The sequence below is a fragment of the Neofelis nebulosa genome, chromosome 4 (assembly GCF_028018385.1).
Source record: "Neofelis nebulosa isolate mNeoNeb1 chromosome 4, mNeoNeb1.pri, whole genome shotgun sequence".
NCBI lineage: Eukaryota > Metazoa > Chordata > Mammalia > Carnivora > Felidae > Neofelis > Neofelis nebulosa.
Genome location: NC_080785.1, coordinates 100,168,360 through 100,191,352, shown reverse-complemented (window position 1 = coordinate 100,191,352; position 22,993 = coordinate 100,168,360). Strand labels below are relative to the sequence as shown.

General features: G+C 44.3%; 1 protein-coding gene across 1 annotated transcript in view; it reads left to right on the top strand.

Annotated features, from left to right (window-relative positions):
* Window positions 1-22,361: 22,361 nt before the first annotated feature.
* EGFR (epidermal growth factor receptor) overlaps window positions 22,362-22,993 on the top strand; it is a 212,608-nt gene continuing 211,976 nt past the window's right edge. Inside the window, exon 1 of the mRNA XM_058725515.1 lies at window positions 22,362-22,702. Within this exon, the coding sequence (XP_058581498.1) occupies window positions 22,615-22,702 (88 nt within the window). The 5' untranslated portion in view covers window positions 22,362-22,614. The remainder of the gene's footprint in view (window positions 22,703-22,993) is intronic.

The following is a 22,993-nucleotide window of genomic DNA, read 5'->3' as shown; positions in this document are numbered from 1 at the left end:
TACTGAGGAGGGAGATCTATTCTTCAATTCAACCACACAATTGAAAAAAGCATTTGAGTAGCAAGAATAAAATCTCAATATTGAATCTACCCTTTGTCCTCCTGTCTCTCCAGCTGGCTCTGACTTGGAGTTATCTGAAACAGGCCTGGTATTCTTGGAGGAGAGAAGGTGATCTAGAAATAAGAAAAAGTTATCCTGCAGGGAAGCTATGGTCGCAAAGAGAACACATTAATTTTCATTTCTCACTAAGGATAGAAAATCATTTTAGGATTTGCTTTCCTTTTCACTCACCTCCCCATCACCAAGCTTTCTTGTAGGACAGGAAAGTTAATTTTGGATGAATTTGGAAAAGCGGTTGCTATAAAAACACTCCTTCTATTCTCTCTTCTACGTGCCTAGTCAAACTCAAGTTCAATATGTGGAGGGTGTCTCTAGGCTTCTAAAACAACTCATCCATGAACCTGACTCAGGAGGTAAGGCACTCCAGCCTTCCTCTTAGAGTATTTCCTCTTACTCTAAACACAGTTCTCTTCGACAAAGTTGTCTGTCCCAGGAATGCAAACATAGAGATTCTGATGAGGGGACATCTTAGCATGTGACAAAAGTGACACTGTCAGTGGAGAGACAGAAAACCACAAAATCAAAGAGGGAGCTAGTCTGTTTGCCCAGGGTCGTCCCAGCTTTACAGTTAATCCTGTGCAAATCGGGACTCCGCACATATTCAACTGGTCACCTAATTTACAAAGAAGATGTGTTATAATTGCTTAGGATTGCACAGCATCACCTCATTTCTGCAGAGATCAGTAACCCCAAACCCCGCTTGTCAGAACTCGGCCAAGAACACAGGAGCAAAACGGTCCCCTGAAAAACGAGATGGACTGAAGCAAGGTTCAGGCTCTGAAGTTTAGGTACTTTACTCATGGCAGAAGCCTCATCCATAGCCAATTTCATTTTTATCGTTACGTATTTCTAACCAGCATGATTACGAGACTCCTCAGCCCACAATTAAGTTAGAAATAGCAACTATTTAAAAGGTAGCTGTCTTGCTCAAATGACGGATGGTTAAGGAGAGATACTGAAAGTTAATAAATGCATAGCCACCTAGATGTGGATTCAGGTTAGAGGCTAATACACCCCAAACCACCTTAGTGCCTAGGGGACCGCCATCTGATCGGCCAGCCTATCAGTGGGTGTCAAGAATGATGAATGTCCGTGGTTCCTTCATGCCCTTCAGATGGCAGCTTGCACATGAAATGCTCTGAGAAACCTCTCCCGTGATCCTACTGGAAGCAGCCCTAACCCATTATTGTTTCTCAGCACCCTTTATGTTTTCTTCCCAGCACCTATCAAAACTTGTAATCATGTTATTTATGACCTTACTTTTTTTTTTTTTTTTGGTCTGCCTACTGCATGAGATATGAGCTCCATGTGGCAAAGAGCCACGGTCTCCCTGATTCATCACTGACTGACCAAATCCTGGCTCGGTCCTTGTCAAATGTAAGGTGCTTGATAAATAAATATTGGGTGAATAAAGAAATGTTACCAGAGGGCGCCTGGGTGGCTCAATCCGTTGGGCGTCTGACTCTTGGTTTCAGCTCAGGTCCATGATCTCATGGTTTCATGAGTTCATGCCCCACGTGGGGCAGCATGAAACCTGCTTTGGATTCTCTCTCTCCCTCTTTCTCTGCCCCCCCCCCCCACCTCCACTTGGGCTGTCCGTCTCTCTCAAAATAAATAAATAAACTTAAAAAAAAAAAAAGAAAGAAATGTTACCAGGGAAGCACCTACATTCCTTAATTACAATATATCACTTTAGAAACATTTTTTTAAGGGGTGCTTGGGTGGCTCAGTTGGTTGGGTGACTGACTTCAGCTCAGGTCATGATCTCACAGTTTGTAAGTTCGAGCCCAGTATTGGGCTCTGTGCTGACAGCTCAGAGACAGGAACCTGCTTCGGATTCTACCTCTCTACCCCTCCCCTGCTCATACTCTGTGTCTCTCAATAATAAATAAACGTTAAAAAAAATATTTTTTTAAAGAAACATTAAAAAAAAATTTTTTTACATTTATTTATTTTTGAAAGACAGAGAGAGACAGAACACAAGTGGGGGAGGGGCAGAGGGAGAAGGAAACACAGAATCTGAAGCAGGCTCCAGGCTCTGAGCGTCAGCACAGAGCCGGACTCCAGACTTGAACCCACAAGCCGTGAGATCATGACCCAAGCCGTAGTCGTATGCTTAACAGACTGAGCCCCCCACGTGCCCCAGAAACATTTTTTTAAATTGAGGAACGCTCCTCAGAAAGATGGTTAAAGGATGTTATTTCCTGGAAGGACAGGAAGGTTGGGAAAAGATAACCACCATTTATTGAGCAACTGTGACGTATCAGGAATGTTAATCCTCACAATGACGCAGTAGAATAGGTGTGATTAGTCCTCATTTCACTGATGAGGAAACAAGTTAAGCAACTTTCCAGTTTTGTGACTTAGCGGAAAGCCTGCATTCAAGTCCATTACTTAGATGGGTAAATCTTCAATATTCTCATTTACGAGATAACTCTTTTATTGTCTGAGATGCTGGATGTGCCCAAACCAAGAACTAGGGTCCAAAGAGACTAATTAGGAAGGGAAGAAGGGAGGAAGGGAGGAAGGGAGGGAGGGAGGGAGGAAGGGAGGAAGGGAGGAAGGGAGGAAGGGGAAAGTTCGTGTAGATTGTGGCTGAGTCAGGTCTGAGAGTCATGGCAGAGAGATGAAGCTCAAAGGCCAGACACGGAATTAGGAAAGGACAGAATCAAATGTCAGGGGTCCTGTGAAGACAGGATGAGTCACTCTTCAGCCCATTAAAATCTGGCTTCCTACCCCCAAACTTTCCCCAAACAGCTCTCATTAATGTCATCAATGACTTCGACATCAACAAATCCAATGGGTAATATTTATTCTCTATCCCGCATGGTGTCTCAGTAGCATTTGGCATTCTGACCATTTCCTCCTTTGTGAATCATTGTTTACCACTGGCTTCCCTGCACCCTCCCTTCTGGTCTTCCTCTTACCTATTTGCCTCTCCATCTCAGTCTGATTTGCCGCTTCACTCTGCACTACCTGGGCAATAAATATCAGAGCTTCAAGGTCAAGGTGAGACTTCTTTCTCTTCTGTCTCCCCGTCTGTACACCTCATGTCTATAGGTAAACTCATCCATTCTCATGGCTCTCGATGTTACTGACCAGCTGATGACTCTTTAAATTTTCGTTTCCCATCCTACACTATCCTTCTGAGCTCCAGACTTGATTTAGCAATTGCCTACCTGGCATTGCTCTTTGACTATTCCAAAGGCAGTTCAAATTTAACCTGTTCAAGTACACACTCACCCATTGCAATCTTGATTGTCTTTAATACTCCTCATCTTAATAAATGAGCCCATCTACCACTTGAGCAAGGCAGGAACTTAGCATGATCTTTTCATCTCCTTCTCCCTCAGTCCTCACATATAAACCTACCAATTATCTTTTTTTTTTTTTTCTGGAAGCACACTTAATTGGTCTCTCCACCTCCACCCTTGGTCTCTTCTGATCCATTCTCTATGTTGTCACCAGAGATTTGGTTTTAAAACACAAATTTGACTATGTCATCCCACTATAACCATAGAATAAAACCCCAGTTTCTACATGGTCTATATATTCCTGAATGATCAGACTTCTGCCTTTATTTCTAGGCCCATCTCAATCTGTACTAATTCTCTACTTTTGGGTTCTCGCCACCAATGGCCTTCTTTCAGTTTGTAGAACATATCATGCTCCCTTTGGCCTTAAGGCTTTGGACATATTCTGTCCCTCTGCCTGAAACATGATCACTCCCTTCTATCACCCCGCATTTGGTCAATCCTTAGATCTCAACTCAGATTTTACTTTCTCAGGGTCCATGTACATTTTAGCCCCATAACACACACACACACACACACACACACACACACACACACACAGGATTAAGTTCCCCTAATACCCAACATACTTGTTAATAGGTCCCTATACATTGTATAATTTGATTGTCTCTCTCACTGAACTATAATCTTGGAGAAGGGGGGCATGGAGATTGCTCATCATTTTGTCCCAGAAAGAAACACAACATTTTGCACAAGGAGGATCTGTGAGTATTTGTCAAATGAAGGAAGGAAGGAAGAAGAAATGTAGTCCTGAGGGGCCTTTCGGGTATCAACAGCTTATATGTATCAGGCAGTGAGTAGGCAGGGCCCAGGTATATCTGGCTTAAAGTGAGAGAGATGTAGTGTTATCAGTAAAGAATATGTACCATTTATTTATAAGGCAAGAAACATCTCACTTCATCTTTAGATTTCTTTGATTTTACAAAGCTGAGCTGTTGCTAACAATTTTTTGTTGTGATTGTTGCTGTTTTGGTAAATTATATTTCCCCATTAACTTTTAATTCACTATTTGAGATACATTTCCATTATAGAAATTTTTTTTTTTAATGTTTATTTATTTTTGAGAGAGAGACAGAGATCGGGCAGGGGAGGGGCAGAGAGAGAGGGAGACACAGAATCCAAAGCGGGCTCCAGGCTGCAAGCTATCAGCACGGAGCCCGATGCGGAGCTTAAAGTCACCACCTGTGAGATCATGACCTGAGCGAAAGTTGGATGCTTAACTGACTGAGCCACCCAGGTGGCCCATCCAACTTTTCTTTCAATGATAAAAGAGATTTCTTCAGGCCTGAAGACCATCCTCAGTGGATTCAGATTGCTTGGGTTGATACAGCATCTAGCGCTCTTCTGATAAGAGCCCCTAAGTGCACTACCTTAGCAGACCACTTTGACTCAGTCTATGTGGTTGGGGTGGGACTGACCCATCCCTGGCCCCAGGGGAGAGCGAGTGATCCATGTCTGATCAGGGTACCACTTCCCCTGGCCAAAATGACTGGCACACAGAAGGACACAGTTGTGCCAATGGAATTCAATTCCGGTTCTCTGAACTGAGCGGAAAAAAGAGAAACTTTCCTTCCTTCCTCTTTCCTTGGCTGAAAGAACAGAAGTTAGTGTGCTTTGCCTTTCTGCACTCCTGCCCCAACAAAGTGAAAAGGGAGGGTCACCCGGGTGGCTCAGTGGGTTAAGTGTCTGACTTTGGCTCAGGTCATGATCTCATGGTTCATGGGGTTGAGTCCCACATTGGGCTCTGTGCTGCCAGGGACGAGCCTGCTTGGGATTCTCGCTCTTTCCTCTCTCTGCCCCTTCCCCACTCACACTTTTTTTCTTTCTCTCTCTCTCTCAAAATAGATAAGTAAACTTTAAAAAAATACCCTCCTCTTATTAAAAAAAAAAAGAAAGAAAAAAAAAGGAAAAGAAAATGGAGCTAATACACAGAAAAGCATAAGTGGGGGTTGGTAAGATGATGTCAATGGGCATAATTTGGTGGTCAGTGCATCATAGGGGCCGGGGTGAAACCTTTTTCTGTAAAGGGTCAACCAGTAAATAAGCTAGGTTTTGAGGGCCAGTTGTGACTACTGCCCTCATAGCACAAAAACGGTGATAGGCGATATGTAAACTAATGAGCGAGGCTATATTCCAAAAATTTTATTTACGGATACTGAAATTTGAATTTCACATAATTTGTATGTGCCCTGAAATGTTATCCTTCTTTTGATTTTTTTTCCAACCACGTAAAAAGTGTAAAAACCATTCGTAGCTTAATAACAGGCCATCAGCCAGATTGGCTTACAGACTACTTGCCTTTTCAGTAGAGGGCCTGTAAATTCTCTTCCTTGCCTTAAATCAATCAGAGTGTGGGGGTTCTTTGTGTTTTGTTTTTTGTTTTTTGTTTTTTTGTTATTTGCAAATGGAAGAGTCCTGACCTTATCCCACACCTGGGATTTAGTTTCTCTTCCTTCTTAGCCTAAACAGCCAAGAGGTCTGGACAACTCATAGAAATGAATACATAAGACACTCTTTTCACACCTGCTAAGGTGGGCAAAAATGTTTGACAATATCTCAGCTGGTAAGCTGTAGGAAAGCTGGGACTTCCTGAGGCATTGCTTCAACATCCACAGGAAAAATTCACTAATAAAAATAACAATGCAGTTTGTTATACATTTACTAACCTAAAAAAAATTACTAACTTAAGAACCTGAAATTTGACGACAAGAACTTATTCAGAACAGCGTATTTGTGTTTGACCCTTTCCAGATTGATCTCCCTTGACTCAAAAATACTGTATTAGATGTTAGTATTAATAGCTTTGCCATTGTCTCAGGTGGAATTTATCACCCAAACCAGAGTATACTGCTGACAGGGTTTTTAACAGTACCCTCAATCATTTATTCCTAATTAAAGTTGTCTCTGTCAATCTGCATATATTTTTCTTGCCGCCCATTACCTGTTTGTTCGTCATTAAGTTGGTTCTTGGTATTTTAAAAACCTATTGTTTAATTTAAAGCAAAGTGCAACAAAGAGAAATGAACAAATAATTATAATAAATTGATCTCTATGCTAATAATTAACTCAATATACTCTACAAGCTTGAGATACAAGCTTAAAATTACTGTTTTTTTCTTTTTTACCAAATATTTTTATCTGTTTATTTATTTATTTTATTTTATTTTTTAAAATATATTTTGTCAAGTTGGCTAAGAGGGAATTGGTTTTCTTGCCCTAATGTGCATCCTAACATTGACGCTAATTACTCAGCCATGCAAACTAATGATGAAAGAAAATGCAAATCTGTACGGAAACGCTAACAGAGACTTCACTTTCAAAAAATATCCACTAATGACATGATGCCCTTTGTTCTTCCACCGTAACAAAATCACTACTTACACGTTTGCACGTTATCTCCCAGGAAGATAATTTTTACACTTTACATTGTTGTCACCATTGCATCCAAATTTCTGCATGTGTTTTTATTGCAACTTGCCATTGAAATTTGGCATTGCTTCGTGTTTCTACACCGTCTTCATAGTGACCATTTTATTGGCAACATGATATTATAAAATATTACATTTCCTTTATATATGTAGTAAGCAGAAAGATTGTATTTCCCTGATGTTTTAGAAAATGCTTCACTGAGTATTCACATGTGTGTACTTCTTGGGATCTCTGAATCCATCTAGAGTCTCTGAGGACCATTAAAGAGTTCCTTTACCATTTCCCTCTTGGATATTAAGCAGCTCCTTCTTGATTTAGTAACTGTCTATTCTCTCCTGTCCAGATCATGCAGGTTGTACATCTACTTTATGGGTATACCAAAACCAAAAGTAGTAATTCCATTACAAGTCCTATAGACAACATAGATTTCTTACCTTTTTTACTTTTTTTTTTTTAGTTTTTAGAGAAAGAACATGCATGAATGGGGAAGGAGGGCAGAGGAAGGGAGAGAGAGAATCTTAAGCCTACTCTGGGCTCGATCCGACGACTCAGATCATGACCTGAGCCAAAATCCAAAGTCAGATTGTTCAACCATCTGAGCCACCCAGGCGCCCCAGATTTCCTGTTTTTAACTAAAAGCATTTATTAGAGTCAGAGCAGCAAGTGCGTCCTCCATGAAGACAGCCTCCCGGGGGCCTGAGAGATTTCATGACTTTGGGGGCACCTCCCCGTCTTCCCTTTGCCCCTCCACCCTGAGATGGAGAATGGTCAGACCTCCAGCCGGGAGGGCAGCCAGGGAAGCAGCAGGAGCCTCGGTGAGCTGATGTCTGGAGCCAGCATCCCTCTTCCCTCGTAAACACATTTTCTTTCGTTGGGACACTTTTATCATCTCTGCAGAACTTGAGGTCTCTTCAAGGTCCTCGGGTCTCCAAGCAGTCAGAAAGGAGCTGTGAGAAAATTCTCAGCAGCAGGAAAGTGAGACTGAGGCCTCACCCACACTGGGAAGGCCAGGAGGGCAAGCGAGCCTCTTGGCACGTCTTGTTGGACTGAGAGCTGGATCATTTCTCTACATAAAGGCTAGCTTAGGAGAGGGGCAGATGCAGAAGGCAGGCTTTGGTGTGTTTGTCTATTTGTCCCCTGCCTTGAAAGGTGGCATTTGCATGAGTGCTGCTATTGAATTGCTTTAAGAGTAAACTCAGTGGCTCCAAGAGTATAAACATTTTTAAAGATCCTGAAGTGTTGTTGTTTTTTTCCATATTCTCAAATTTTTGGAGTCCTGCCAGCAAGGAGTAAATGTCTAGTTTCACCATGAACGCATTGGCTATATATATGTATATATATATATTCACTGAAAAGTGATTAAGTTTTCTCTGATTTCAAAGAAAAAAATATTTTTCATTTTTTAAAAAAAAATTTTAATGTTTATTCATTTTTGAGAGAAAGAGAGACAGAGCGGGGGTGGGGGAGGGAGGCGCAGGGAGAGAGGAAGACACAGAATCCGAAGCAGGCTCCAGACCCTGAGTTGTCAGCACAGAGCCCGACACAGGGCTTGAACTCACGAACTGTGAGATCTTGACCTGAGCCGAAGTCAGATGCCCAAACGACTGAGCCACCCAGGCGTCCCAAAAAACATTTTTCATTTTCATTTGTTTTATTCTCACTTGAGTTATATGTTCATGTTTTATGTCCCCTTATTTGGATGAGTTTTGTATTGCCCTTCACTGTCATGTATAATTCTGTTTGACTCCTCTGGTTATCTTTCTTTGCTGTCCTTCCCATTATAGGTTTTTATGTATGGATTGTGCTCCATTTCCTTTTACAGTTTTACCTTAGATAGATGGTACATATTAATATTTTAATGCCATGTGCATTTACTTTAAGCTCTTCCAAAAATATTACTTTATATATCCAATGAGTCAAAGAGAGATCCTAATTAGGTGGGCAATTAGTGTTGTATTTTGTTTGTACTTTTTCTCATCTTTATTAGTTTAGTTGGAAATTCTGTTATCTCCACGATTTTCATTTCAGCTATAAATATTTTTTAAAGTTATTTTACCAGTATTTTGTGAGAAATCGAGTGTGCAAGTTCATTAACATTTAGTATCTCCATGATTTCTCAAGAAGTCTGAAAAAAGTGCACCCCCTTGAAGAGAGATTGACCTCTGATTTTAATTTACTAATTCACACCCCATTTTTAATGCTGACATGGAAATGCCAGGTAACTGGTTTTATATAGGAGTCAGATTTATTTGATTACAAAGAGACACCCACTAGGAACTCACGTTCTATTCTTTCCTTTGGGAAGGCTGAGTCGTGCCAAGGAGACAGCAAGATATGTAACCCTCCTGAGCTGTCTTACTCAAGCCAATGACCATTATCATGACGAAACTTACCTGTAGATTCCACCCAAGCAGAAATTATAGGAAGTCTGAAACATCAGTAAAGAGTATTGTTACGCTAAGCTTTTACAGTTTGCTAAAGGACAACAGTATTTAGAGAAACGTGTCACCCAACTTCTTCCCTTTCTGACTCTAGGTACATTGTACCTCGATGTAGAAAAGAGAGGTAGGTAACCATGACTGTCGTGTCTGCATGTTTCAAATGATCTCCAGGCAACCGTCTAAATAACATCTGATTTACCTTAAAACCCTTAGCTCTTCTTTGGCGATGATGGCAAACACGTTTTGGCAACCCTACCAAAATACAGCAGCTTGAAGGCCGACATGATACAGCAGCAGAAGAGGAATGAGCAGTGAAATAGTGTTTGCCCTGCAAGTCGGCAATTCTGCTCCTAGGTATTTGCCCAAGTGAAATCAAAACATATGTCAACACAGAGGCTTGCACATGAATGTGCATAGCAATTTTATTGATACTGATAATAGCCAAGAATTGGAAACAACCCAACATCCAACAACTGGTGAATGGATAAACAAAACATGGTGTACCCATACACGGGAGTACTAACTCAGCAAGAAAAGGAACAAACTACTGATTAACACAACCACATAGATGAATCTCACAATCAATAAACTGAGTGCAAAAGTCAGACACAAAATACTTCATACTGTATAAGTCCTTTTGAAGTCTAGATTCCTTCTGAAATTCTAGAAAATGCCAACTAGTCTATAGTGATATAAGGTAGATCAGTAGTTGCCTAAAGCAAGGGGCAAAGGGAGGGTTCTGCAAAGGAGTATGAAAACCTTTTGGGGAAATGAAAATATCCCTCCTTTTTTTTAAAAGATTTTATTTTAGGGGCACCTGGGTGGCTCAGTCGGTTGAACGTTCGACTTCGGCTCAGGTCATGATCTCGCAGTTCATGAGTTCGAGCCCCTCATCAGGCTCTGTGCTGACAGCTCAGAGTCTGGAGCTTACTTCAGAGTCTGTGTCCCCCTCTCTCTCCGCCCCACCCCTGCTTGTGCTCTGTCTCTCTCTCTCTCTCTCTCTGTCTTTCAAAAATGAATGAACATTAAAAAAATTTTTTTTAAGATTTTATTTTATTTTTTCTGTTTTTTATTATTCAAGTTAGTTAACCTACAGTGTAGTCTTGGCTTCAGGAGTAGAATCCAGTGATTCATCTCTTACATATGACACCCAGTGCTCATTCTGAAAAGTGCCCTCCTATTTAACCCTCCCCGCTCCACCCACCTTCCCTCCCTTCTAGAAACCCTGTTTGGTCTCTACATTTAAGAGTCTCTTATGATTTGCCTCCCTCTTTGTTTTTATCTTATTTTTCCTTCCCTTCCCTTCCCTTCCCCTATGTTCATCTGTTTTGTTTCTCAAATTCCACACCGGAGTGAAATCTTATGATGTCTTTCTCTGACTGACTTATTTTGCTTTTCATAACGCCCTCTAGTTTCATCCACGTTGTTGCAAATGGCAAGATTTCAGTCTTTCTCATCGCTGAGTAGTATTCCACTGTATATATGTACCACATCTTCTTTATCCATTTGTCAGCTGATGGACATTTGGGCTCTTTCCATAATTTGGCTATTGGTGATAGCGCTGCTATAAACATTGGGGCGCACGTTTTAAAGGTTTTATTTTGAAGTAATTTCTACACCCACATCGGGCATGTGAACTGACAATTCCGAGATCAAGAGTGACATGCTCCACCTACTGGGTCACCCAGGCACCCTCAAAATGTCCCCTATCTTAGTTGTGGTGGTGATTTCACAGGTGCACTCACTGAATTTTATACCTTTAGCAGATACAGTTCCTTATAAGTAAACTATACCTTGGTCAAGTTGATAATAATTTTTTTTAATAGGCAAAAGATTTAAAACAGATACTTCACAAATGGCCAATAAGTACATGAAAGATCTCAATACCATGAGACAATAGAGAAATGCAAATTTACACCATATAAAGCCATTTAATGCCTGCATTTTACTGCATGTAAATTATACCTTAATTTTTAAAGTGCAGCTCTTAAAAAGAGAATTAAAATAAATTTTCTTTTCAAATCAGAAACAAAACACTCAGAGATTTCACTTGCAAATGTGTGAAATCAGTACTCCAGGTTATTCCTTCAGCATTCTTTGGAAATACTCTAAATGTTCTTCAATAAGGAACAGGAAAATAATTTATAGTACATACAGCAAAGGAAGTACTCTACTATGGCAAAAAGAACGAGGAACTGTATTCCACTGATGTATCTGCAGGTTCTGATGGAGCTGATTAACTTTTCCCCTTTGAAACCTGTTCTCCACTTGCTTCCAAAAGAGTAGATCAGGCCACTCCTCTCCCTGGTTTTTCCTCCTTAGGTCCAGGGTCTTTTTCACATTGGAGGCCCCGGGGCTCAGGATTCAGTCACCTGTCCTTGTCACGAATATTCTCTTCTAATCCCTTTATGACCTCATTCAATCTCAAGACTTTGAGTAGTATCTGTGTATTGATGGTCCCAATTTTTGTCTCTTGCCTGGACCTCTCTCCTAAAGCCCAAACTCGTAGCTCCAAATCCTTACCCGATATCTCCATTTGAAAATCTAAAAGGATCTCACACATAGCAAGTTCAAAACCAGATTCTTAGATTTCTCCCTTCCAAACCCCTCCTCCCACTCTGTTTTCCATCTCAGTGAAGACCACCATCCGCCACTTGCTGACCAGGAACTTCAGATCATGCTTGGCTCCTGTCTTCCCCTCCTGCCCCAGATTCAACTCATCAATAATTTGTATCAGCTCTTGTATCTACATACAACCAGAATCTAACCACATCTCATCACCTCCACAGCACCAAGCCAGGCCCACATCTCACCTGGATTATTACAAAAGCTTCTTCCCTGCCTTCATTCTATTCTGGACTCAGCCACAAAAGAGATCCAGTCAAGACCTAAGTCAATCATGTATCTCACTTCTCTGTTCAAAGGCTTCCAATTTTTCCCCTTTCTATTTTTTAGGAAAAGTTGAAAATGTTACTATGCCCTACCAAGGCCCTGTGGTCCCCCTGCCCCTCTGACCTTAGCCCCTGTCTCTCCCACTCCCTACCCCGAACTCCATTCCAGCCACGCGGGCCCTCTTGCTGTCCCCTGTATAAACAAAGCCTCCTCCTCCCAGACCCCTGCTGGACTCACTGACTCTCCTCCATGAATTCACATGCTCCCCTTCTCACTGAGGCCCTCCACCCCATCTCACTTAAATTCATTGATCTTTATGCTGCTTCCTTACTTTGTTGTTCTGCACAGCCCTTATCCTATAATATTATGTGTACTGGCAGTCTTTTGCCGGTTAGAATATGTGCTGGGCACTGTTCTCACAATTTGGCAATGCAAGAGTAAGCAGTGCTCAGGACACAGAAGTCTCTCAACCAAGTGCATGTGTGCAAGTGTGATGACTGAGGAGTTTACTACACATTTGACTGGAACTTACAGAAGGCCATCTTCCACTCACTCTTCTCCTTAACCCCAAACAAGATGCGCAGAGGTCTGTTCTCCATAGCTCTGTGTGTCCCACAGCCGGTATAAGAGGTGATAAACCAAGGAGCTGTCTCGGGAGGCGACCAGAAGAACATCCCGCTGCTTCTGGAGAAAAAGAACTGGTGATTTCTGTGTATCAACCGCCTTGGAGAGGGCACAGCATCCTGGAGCTTTTCCTAGATTGTCTGGTCATAGCAGAACCCTAACTCCTTGGCCTTGGAGTCAGGTAACATTCGAGGCAGAATCCTGGAACCAGGGAAGGGGGCCCTGCATTTTCCAGAAGATGGTCTCTTTCTGTCTTCCGTACCCTAGAGGGCAGCCTTAGGTTCAGGGGAGGGTACATCACCGTTGAAGATTGGTCCGTGAAGCTGTCCGATGCCACAGGATTTATCTTAATCTTTATTTAGAATGTGGGGTCATTAGATCTTCCAGGAATAGGTAAAGGTGTCACACTCCAGTAGAAACACAGCCAGCCGACCTACCCAAGGGCTGGCGGTACAGGAACTATAGGGATCAGGTGACAGGGAGACATGAGAGCTTCTCTGCTCCCCAGTTGTCATCTTCTCTCCTCCAGATGTGGCTACTCTTCTTTGAAGTTCTAGCCTGTCACATAAGTCAGTTTAGAGGGGCTGTAGAGTTGGGATGCACAGGTTACCACCTGGCACTCCCCTGAAGACTTCCTGAGGACTCTCCAAAGGGTCGGGTGTGTTCAGTCACTTTCTGGGAGAGGAGTTAAAATTGGTGGTCAGGGAGGAAACTAGTGTCTCCCACCTAGCGCACTTACTCAGCACAGCTGGGTGAGGGGAGCAGGGCCAGGACTAGGGTGGGGGGAGGAGGCACTGGAGGAAAGGCTGGGCCCTATGCCAAGAGCAGGCTGACCAGGAGAACCCTGGCTCCGTCTAGGGTAAACTGAGAGCAAAACAACCCTGTAAGGGAGGAGAGGCATCTCAGGGCTTGTCTGAGGCACTACGCACAGTGGGATTTGCCCTCCGTGGTGGAGGGCCAGGACCCCTAGGGTGGGGCTGGGAGCTCAAGCCACTGCTTTTTTCTCTGGTTCCCCGAGGCCCCAGGTGTCGCCTGGTCCACTCAATGCTGCCAGCTGAAAAAGAAACCGCCCCAGCCAGTTGCCCTGGAGACATCTGGGCCCTCCCTCTTCTGCAGGTGCCGGGCAAGAGGCACTGCAGGAAATCGAACTAACGATTCCAAAAAGAAACGAGAAACCTTCCAAATCTCAGAAGAGGAGTTGGGGGTGTGGGGGAGGAACAGATATCCCCATTCCTCATCTTGCTGAAATCAAGCTACGACCCCCATTCTCCCAGGCTGGTCCGGCTTCCAATCTCTCATTTAAAAGTGAAAGATTTACAAAGAGACAAAAAGTTCCCCGGGGGGTGGGTGCGGGGGGGGGGGGCAAAAGTAGTAAAAGGAAGGAATTACAAAGTATCCCAAGGTGTGGCTGGAATGTGGGGCCTGCTGGCCACAGGTCTCGGGTGAAGCTCTACAGGGCCAAAAATCTCACGAAAATCCCGCCCGGGGGCAGGAGGCCCTGGGCTTTCCCGGGGGACTGCCTCTAGTCTTTGTGGAAGCCCTCAGGGCACCGCCAGCCTCCTCCTACGCGCGCTGCACTTGGCCTCAAAATCCCTCCGGCTGGAACACAGCTAACTTCACCTTCACAGCTGCTCTGAGATCCCGATATCGGTCTGGAACCCGAGACTGCTCCCCACCCCCACCCCACAGGAAGGGAAGCGGGATTGAAAGCCACCTTTGAAGCCAGGCAATCGGGGAGCTTTTGTGCTGAGGCTCCAGCCGGGCTCCGAAAGTGCCAGTCGAAGGAGCCTGCGTGGTCCCCGTTAGCGCGTCCATCCGCAGGCGGCTGGAGCACCGACGGGGGGGGGGGGGGGGGGGGGGGCGAGCGGGGGGGGGGGGGCGAGCGGGGGGGGGGCGGGGGGGGCCCTTTTTGGGACATTCATTGCCCCTTTTTGCCTTGCAGCTGCTGCACCAAATAGCAGTTCTTTTGAAGGCCAGGAACAAGGCTGGTCCTCAAAGTTCATAATTAGAAATCTCAGGGAGAAATCACTGTTGCTAAGTTATGCCATGGGGAAGGGGGTTTCTTTTTTTGTAATCAAAAAAACAGAACAAAACGAAAAACAACACTAATTCTATGTTTAGATTGTTCCTATGACCATAAAGACCAACTGACGGATAAATCTAATGGAGTGCACTTCACGGCAGGGGGCTCAGAGCAGAGCCAGTGAACTGTCTTTGTTTACTGCTGTCTGCAAATACAGAAAGCTTAGAAAATCTCCAGGGAAATGAAAGAATGTTATATATGCAAACCATAGTTCCAAGAACACATGTACATGGTAGGTTTTGTCAACTGCCCTGTGCTAGGTGCCTACATTATTTCAAGTCATAACAAACCTGTGGGGCAAATATTTATGACAATTTACAGAGAAAAAAAAAAAAAAAACTAAGGCTTTGGAGAGATTGAAAAAAATAAAGCATGCTCAAAGTCACATTTAGTTTATGGCAATTTTTACATCATATGGTTATTCCATGTCTCTCCCAAGTTATATATATATATTTTATTATTTTTTTTTTTTTTTATTTTTTTTTTTTTTTATTTTTTTGGGACAGAGAGAGACAGAGCATGAACGGGGGAGGGGCAGAGAGAGAGGGAGACACAGAATCGGAAACAGGCTCCAGGCTCCGAGCCATCAGCCCAGAGCCTGACGCGGGGCTCGAACTCACGGACCGCGAGATCGTGACCTGGCTGAAGTCGGACGCTTAACCGACTGCGCCACCCAGGCGCCCCAATATACATTTATATATTTAATATATATTTATATATATAAATATTATATATATTTATATATTTAATATATATTTATATATATGTGTGTATATAATATATACAGAATATTAATATGTATATATTATAGAGACATATATATGAATGTATAGCAAACAAAAATAATTTAATATAAAGTATACATAAAATCTACAAATATTTAATTAGGGGTTGAATACTTCTTTTATAAATTCTGTTAGTGTATGAGGGAGTAAAAAACAACCTGAAAATTCTGATAGCCTGATAAAGGGATCATTGCCTGGCACGTTTCATGCCCATCATGTAGATGTGACCTATGTGTCCCCCGCAGAAGGATCTACTCTCTGCCATCAATTCCACTCCAGGCCCAGGTTGAGGAGGAAGCCACTCTCTGGAGCATTACCGGCCAACAAGATAGAGGGAGAGGTGTCACAGGAACACCTGTGACAGAAGGGGTGCCCGGCTTCTGAGAGCTTCTGCCCAGAAATGACGTGTTTCCCTATATTACCATATCACGCAGCTGACTTCCGGGGGACCAGAAAGTACCACTCTCCCTTGGGGGTTGGGGTAGCCAGATCCTGAGGGACACACTCTACATTTTTCCCCATTGGCTACCATGGATTGTTCTCAATCGAGGTTACTTGCCCAAGAAGGAAAGGCAGCGGGCACTTGCCCAATTAGCTCACCAGGTAACAAAACTAAATGGCACATTGTCAGAACAACTCACTAATCTCCAATGACATAGTAATTTCCCTAAATTTCAATGCAATCATTGAGAATTCATTTTTATAATGGAATAGCAAAACATCCTTTTTTTTTTTTTTTTTTGGTGGTGTATAGAAATCAGTGAAATTGATGATTAAGGTAGAAAGGTTCTTTTTCTTACATACACACACATCTGGTTCCTCTAGGTGACCATTTACAGGCTGCTTATAATTTCTATGAGAGCAGGAACTGGTACCCGACCTCTGAGTACGGCACTTCAGACTCACTGAGCAGACAGTAAATGCCATTTATTCCAACTGTGAGTTTTAATAAAATAGCTAACAACCCTGAGAACTCCATTGTGTTTTATTTTACTACTGAAATATTATTAGTCCTTCCCCTCCCTGAAACAATTCATTTGGACAAGGTGCTCACCCTGTCATCTGCAAAATCGCAGGGCCCTCTCTCTGATGTCCCTGCCCAATCTGAGCCTTGACTCAGGCTTTCTTGTGGCTCAGTTCTACAGATTAACAACTGCAATAATTTCTAATTTTCCATTGAATTGCAGGAATAGAAAAGCAATTAACTTGGATTTCTCCAGCTGTGTTGATCATTTTTAATCTACAACATCCTACTCCTTACAGACCCTACAGACCCTGCCATCATCTAGAAATGCCACTTTGAGGGGTACCTGGCTGGCTCAGCAGGTACAGCACGTGACTCGATCTCGGGGTCATGAGTTCAAGCCTCATGCTGGGTGTAGAGATTACTTAAAAAAATAAAATCTTAAAGAAAAATTAAAATTCCACTTTGAATCTAACTTCTGGAGACCCCCTCAAAAGCGATTTTTTTTCCTTCTTTAGTACAGATCAATCCTTCATTCATTTCCTCTATATTCCGTATGAAGAAAAATAAAGTGACACAATTCTCTCACTTTGTGAAGTGCCCTGAATTCCTGTTTAGAAGAAGCTAAGCTCGACAATAGGTCTTTGCCACATGACCTTTCTTACAAGAGAAGAGACACAATTATATTAATTAAAATAAAATATAAATAAATGAAAATAATAAATACAAATAAATTAAAATAATAATATTAACTTATAAATAGCTAAAATACCTCAAAATGTCTCCTTAGTTGTTTCCTTATGAAGCACATATTCTATTATATGTTACAGTTTATTATAGACAGATAAGCTGGGCAAAACTTGCTGATTTGCAATAATATTTAGTCCACACAGCCTTCTAAGCCCTTACCTCCTACCCCCGATTTTCTCCAACATTAGCACATGGTCAGCTCACAGTACATGGTCATTGTACATACAACCATCCATTGAGAAGGTCCTTCTTTCTTTATCCTACGGTAGGACTCTATTTGTCTCCAATAATTTTTAATTGACATATATATTACATACATATATATGCCTATAGAACGTCAACCATGATAATGGTATAAGCATGAGCGGCGATAAACATTTGCGTTTTCTGGAAAAAAAAATAGAAATATGCTAATGTTTGAAATATGCTAATTTAAAGTGAGGTCTATGTTGATCTGCTATGTATTATGACTCGGACCGAAATCTATCCACAAATGCATAGGCATACTCATGAGGTGAGCGAGGATGAGCCGGAGAGAGAAGGGAAGATCAGGAAAACCAGAGATGAGAACCATACCTAATGCATCATTGGCATTAGCATCCTTTAACTGGGAAGGACACAGCTGTAAACTTGAATGTCTGCAGTAGCCACGAAGATCCATGGACTGATGAATCCAGCTGGTGTCATTGTGAGCTAGAGACTTGATGTCCTTTCTGAAGGGGGCAGCTATGACCCAGCACATTGCCATCTCGCTCGAAAGAAGACACAGTTGGCCAGCACTTCCCGGTTTTCAGGAGGAACATAAAATCTGGGGCACCTGGGCGGCTCAGTCTATTAAACATCGGACTTTGGCTCAGGTCATGATCTCGAGTGTCCCAAGTTCGAGCCCCACGTCAGGCTCTGTGCTGATGGCTCAGAGCCTGAAGCCACTTCAGATTCTGTGTTTCTCTCTCTCTCTTTGACCCTCCCCCACTCACTCTCTCTCTCTCAAAAATAAAAAACATTAAAAAAAGAAACACAAAATCCACATTTTAAATATGAAATGTCCTGATTTTTAAGCGTTCCCATTAATTCGATTAAAATAACTATTGAATGGGCCACACAAGCCACATCCTGAACTTGGTCTTCAGGCCACCAGCTATAACCCTGAGGCTAATGCTTTCACTTATAACTATCCCTGAGAGAAGCAGTAATACCTTGGACAAAATTATTTAATCTCACTTTGGAACCGTTAACATGGGCAAAACATTGTGCAGTGTCCAGAAGCTTCCTACAAGATCCTTTGCAAAGTAATTAACAAACATCTCAACAATGCTAGAAACTAGCATTCAGAAATGTGATCCTGCTTTTTAAGCATTACATAACCCTCAACCCTAGAGATAATGAAGAATACTAATGACATATAATGCTAATAAGAATACTAATGACAAATGAATGCCTCAGCAGTTTTGTGCTAGCCATATTATCCCCCAAAAAGCAGCAGCTTCTTCCCTACTCTCTGCCAGAGATGGCTCTCAACTCAGAGTCAAATGCAAATAACTTGACTCAAAGGGAGAGAATAAATGGCTGAGGAAAGGAAGAATGTCTGTAACCAGGAACTACCCCCCCACCCCCACCCCCTCAGCAGCAGGCCTACTGAGGTCACTGACCCTCACCTTACAGAAATAGGTACTGTTCACAGTACAAAATTGCAAAGGTATAAAAGCACAGTAGAAAAATAGGCCTCCTTCCAACCCCTGACCCCAGCTAACTAATATTCCTCCCCGGAGGCAACCCTGTTACTGAATTCTTGCATCTTCTTAAAATAAATCTTCAGAAGAGCTGTTGAATGGATGCACATTGGAAACCTATTTTAGAAATACATGCTCTTTTGGAATTTTAGGATTGGAAGGGACCTGGTTCAGTCCTTAACTCACAGCCTCCCTTAGCACTGCTCATACATACCAAGCTTTCTAAGGATAAGAAACCATTCCATTCAGAGGTGGCTCATTCCACTTTTCAATTGCTCTAGTAGTTTATAAAGACTATGTTTAAAAATTTTGAAATCTGCCAATCAGGTGTTTTTCGTCACCAGTTCTTGCTTTGCCTTAAAAGGCCAGAGAAAACAGGTGGTCAAAGACCTTTTGCCTCAGGTTGGCCTGAGAAGGAACTTAAAGTATTTGAGGCCCTCCTTTCTCTATTCTGTCAAATACTTTGTTTCTCTTCCCTTTCCACAGGGTGTGTGGTTGCAGAGGACCCACCACCACGTTCCTTCTAGAAAAGATTAAGCTCTTACTTAAAATACTCAGGAAGCTCTTCTAAAAGGAAGACTGCTCGTAAGAGGAAGAAAAGAGTTTCCGATTTGTAGCTGGCCAAGAGAATGGACAGCCTGTGTCGTGAAAATTGATAGACCACATGAGATTTAATGTGGGAAGTACTGGGGTCTCAGTACATACTTGCCAAGATGGTATGCACGGATGCTTTATCCAGAAATTTTTTGGTCAAGCAGCAATTTTGGTTGTAACTTCTCTAAACACTTGCCAAGATATCCTGAAACACAATTTAGGGTCCTGATGTCTCCATTTGAAATGTCGTAATTGAATGATGGAGGACACGGCCTGGATCTGGATTCAAGGCTGGCTTCATGACTAGCAAATCTTACTTTGGGACTTTTGGGGAAAATTATTTATTTAACTTCTCCAAGCCAGTGTCATCTTGCTGTAAAAGGCAAACACCGTATAACCTAACTAATGGGTAATCAGATGAGCTCATTTCTGATCAGTACTTAGCACGGAGTTGGGGTTGCCTCTGCTATTCGTATGGTGGTGGTGGTGGTGTGGGGCCCAGGACGTGCCCCGGGAGCACTCTCCACAGAGACTGAGTGCCTGGGAACCCTTTACGCAAGGCCCAGTCTGGGCGAAGCTGTATTCTCTTGAGAGGATGTCATTTCTGCCAGCTTGGCCATATGGCTTTTCACTTCACAAATAACACATTATCAGGACACTCCACGTACCTGCCAAAGAGCACAAGATCATCTGGAACATCACCCCTTCCATCACAAACTCAGGGGAGAAACTGAAACTTGAGACAGGTGCCCCAGGAGGATGTGAGGTTTACCCCTTCCTCCCTAGTCCTCTCCATTCCTTGGGATCAACCCAATATCAGATTGTGTGCCTGAAGTGTCCCACTGCCTCCTTGAGTAATTGTTTTCATAAAGCTTTGCTTCCTGAGATGCCATCATATCATATCAAAGGTCATTGGCACAAAATAGCTCTAGAAAGCTTAGTACTATTACAAAAAGGTGGCTACTAAGAATTCTGAAGTCTTTATACATTGTCTTCTTTTGAGGAGTCCCTGGAAGAAATTGCTATGCGGTCTTAAAAATTAGTTGTAGCTTCAATTGATTAGTGTTTTAACCTATGGATAATATGATTTGTGCCACCCATCATATTTCCTTGACAGACGCCTTAGAGTCAAATCCGTGGCCTTGTTAAGTAAACGCACCGAACTTTGCTGTGTGCAAATCTTCTGTAAGACGCCGTTCCAGCTTCATTCCAGGTTCCCCTGTGGTGTTTCCGGTTTGCTCTCCTCCAGTTTGGGATGCTTCTGTAGTTGTGTTTCTTTGCAAAGTGCTTTCAGTCCTTGTTTGGAACACGTGGAGGGAACTAAAACATGGCCTGCAGAATCTTCATAGCCTTCCCCATCCAGGGGCTGAGTGAGTTCAGAAGGCTCAGTGGTTGTCCTGATTTGTTAAAACAAAGGAACAAACGAGAATGACTCTAAATTCAGGTGAAAAATATATATAGGTTCTATGGACGGTGAGGGGCCCTGTGCCCTGGACCCCTCCTCCAGCGACAGGAAGGTTCTGGGCTTTAACTCCACTTACTTTAGGTTAGTAATTCCTACTTACACAGTGGGGAGGCCAGATCGGAATCAGACCCGAATGTCACTAGTGAATCTTGTGTGGAGAGGAGGGAATCCAGTTGTAGAATGGGGCCTGCAGGTATCTGTCAGGTCTAGGAAGGAGACTGTACTCTGCAAAAGAAATGTCGCTCAAGTTTCTGCTGCCAGAGAACGTCTGATTTCTTCTGGCCAAACCCTTAGTGAATTTCCCTGTCGTTCCTCCTGCTTGAGAGGCCTGCTTATGGCAGAGAGGTGTGTCTCCACTAGCGTTTGTATTGTCTTCTTTAGAAGCCCTGTTGTTTGCGAAGTAATTTACCAAGCACGTTTGCTTTTCAGGTCCCCGTGGCTGGTTGATACGAAATGCTGTGGACTCTGTCGGTACTCATGCATTCATTCAACTAATATTTTCCAAGGCCCGTCTCTGAGCCAGGAGTTGGGTGCCCTCATTCCAGCCTATTTCTAGGTTGCTCGACGGGATGTGAAAGGTCCTCAGACTTGAGAGCTCCCATCTCAGCAGCCTGGCACTCCCGCCACGCGGGCGCAGCGTGGCCAGGCCAGCCTCTGACCCCCATTAGGGTCCCGGGGTGCTGTGGAGGAGTTGGGGGCCAGAATAAAGGGATGGTTTTCCATTCCTGCCGTTACCCGGTCTTGGGCCTAAGGTTCGGCCAGTTTGCCCCAGAGCTGGTACAAGTTTGCTCCGCAGGTTGGAGGGACGAAAGGCGGAAATGGGAACCCTGGTACAAATTTGGCTCCACGGAGGCTGGGTCACTGAGTAACTGCTCGAGTCCGCGAGCACCGGGTCCTGAGGGACAGCGCAGGGAACGTCCTGAGGGCACCCGCTCGGCTCCCGGACACCGCCTCCTGCCGCCACCCCAGCCCTGCCCCGAGCGCTTGGACTCCACGCGGGCCACCGCTGTCCGCCACCTCTAGTCGCCGCCCGCCCGAGGTCCAAACTGCCGGTTCTTCCTCCCTTCTCCGCGCTTTCTGCTCCTCCTCTGCTCCTCCCGATCCCTCCTCCTCCGCCTGGTCCCTCCTCCTTCCAGCCCAGCCTCCTCGGCCCCCGCCCCCGCGAGCTAGACGTCTGGGCAGCCCCCTGCGCAGCGCCGCGACAGCAGCCTCCGCCCCCGGCACGGTGTGCACGCCCGCGGCCAAGGCGGCCCGAGTCCGAGCGGGTGCCGAGCTGGTCCCGAGCGAGCCCCGGCGGCCACCGCCTAGCAGACCGGACGACAGGCCACCTCCGCGTCCACCCGAGTCTCGCCTCGCCACGCACGGCCGTCCGACTCGCTCGCGACTCACTGCGGAGACCCGGAGCCGGAGCAGGGGGGCAGCGATGCGACCCTCCGGGACCGCGGGAGCCGCGCTCCTGCTGCTGCTGGCTGCGCACTTCCAGGCGAGTCCGGCGCTGGAGGAGAAGAAAGGTAAGGGCGAGTCCCGCCGGCCCCGAGCCGCAGCCGGCCCGGCCCGCACCCGCCGCACCGGCTCGGCGTCCCGCGCCGCCCGCGCCCCTCCTTTCCTGTTTCCTTGAGGATCAGCTGCGCTGCTGGCCGGGACCGTGGGAGGAACTGGACGTTTCGTTTCTGGGCTGGGCGAGGCAGAGGCGGCCTGGGACCCGAGGCTCCCTGCGCGGGGCTGCGGGCGGGATGTGGGAGCCGCGGGCCGGAGCTCGGCGGCCCGGAGCGCTCGCAACTTTCTGTCCTCACTTCCTTGGC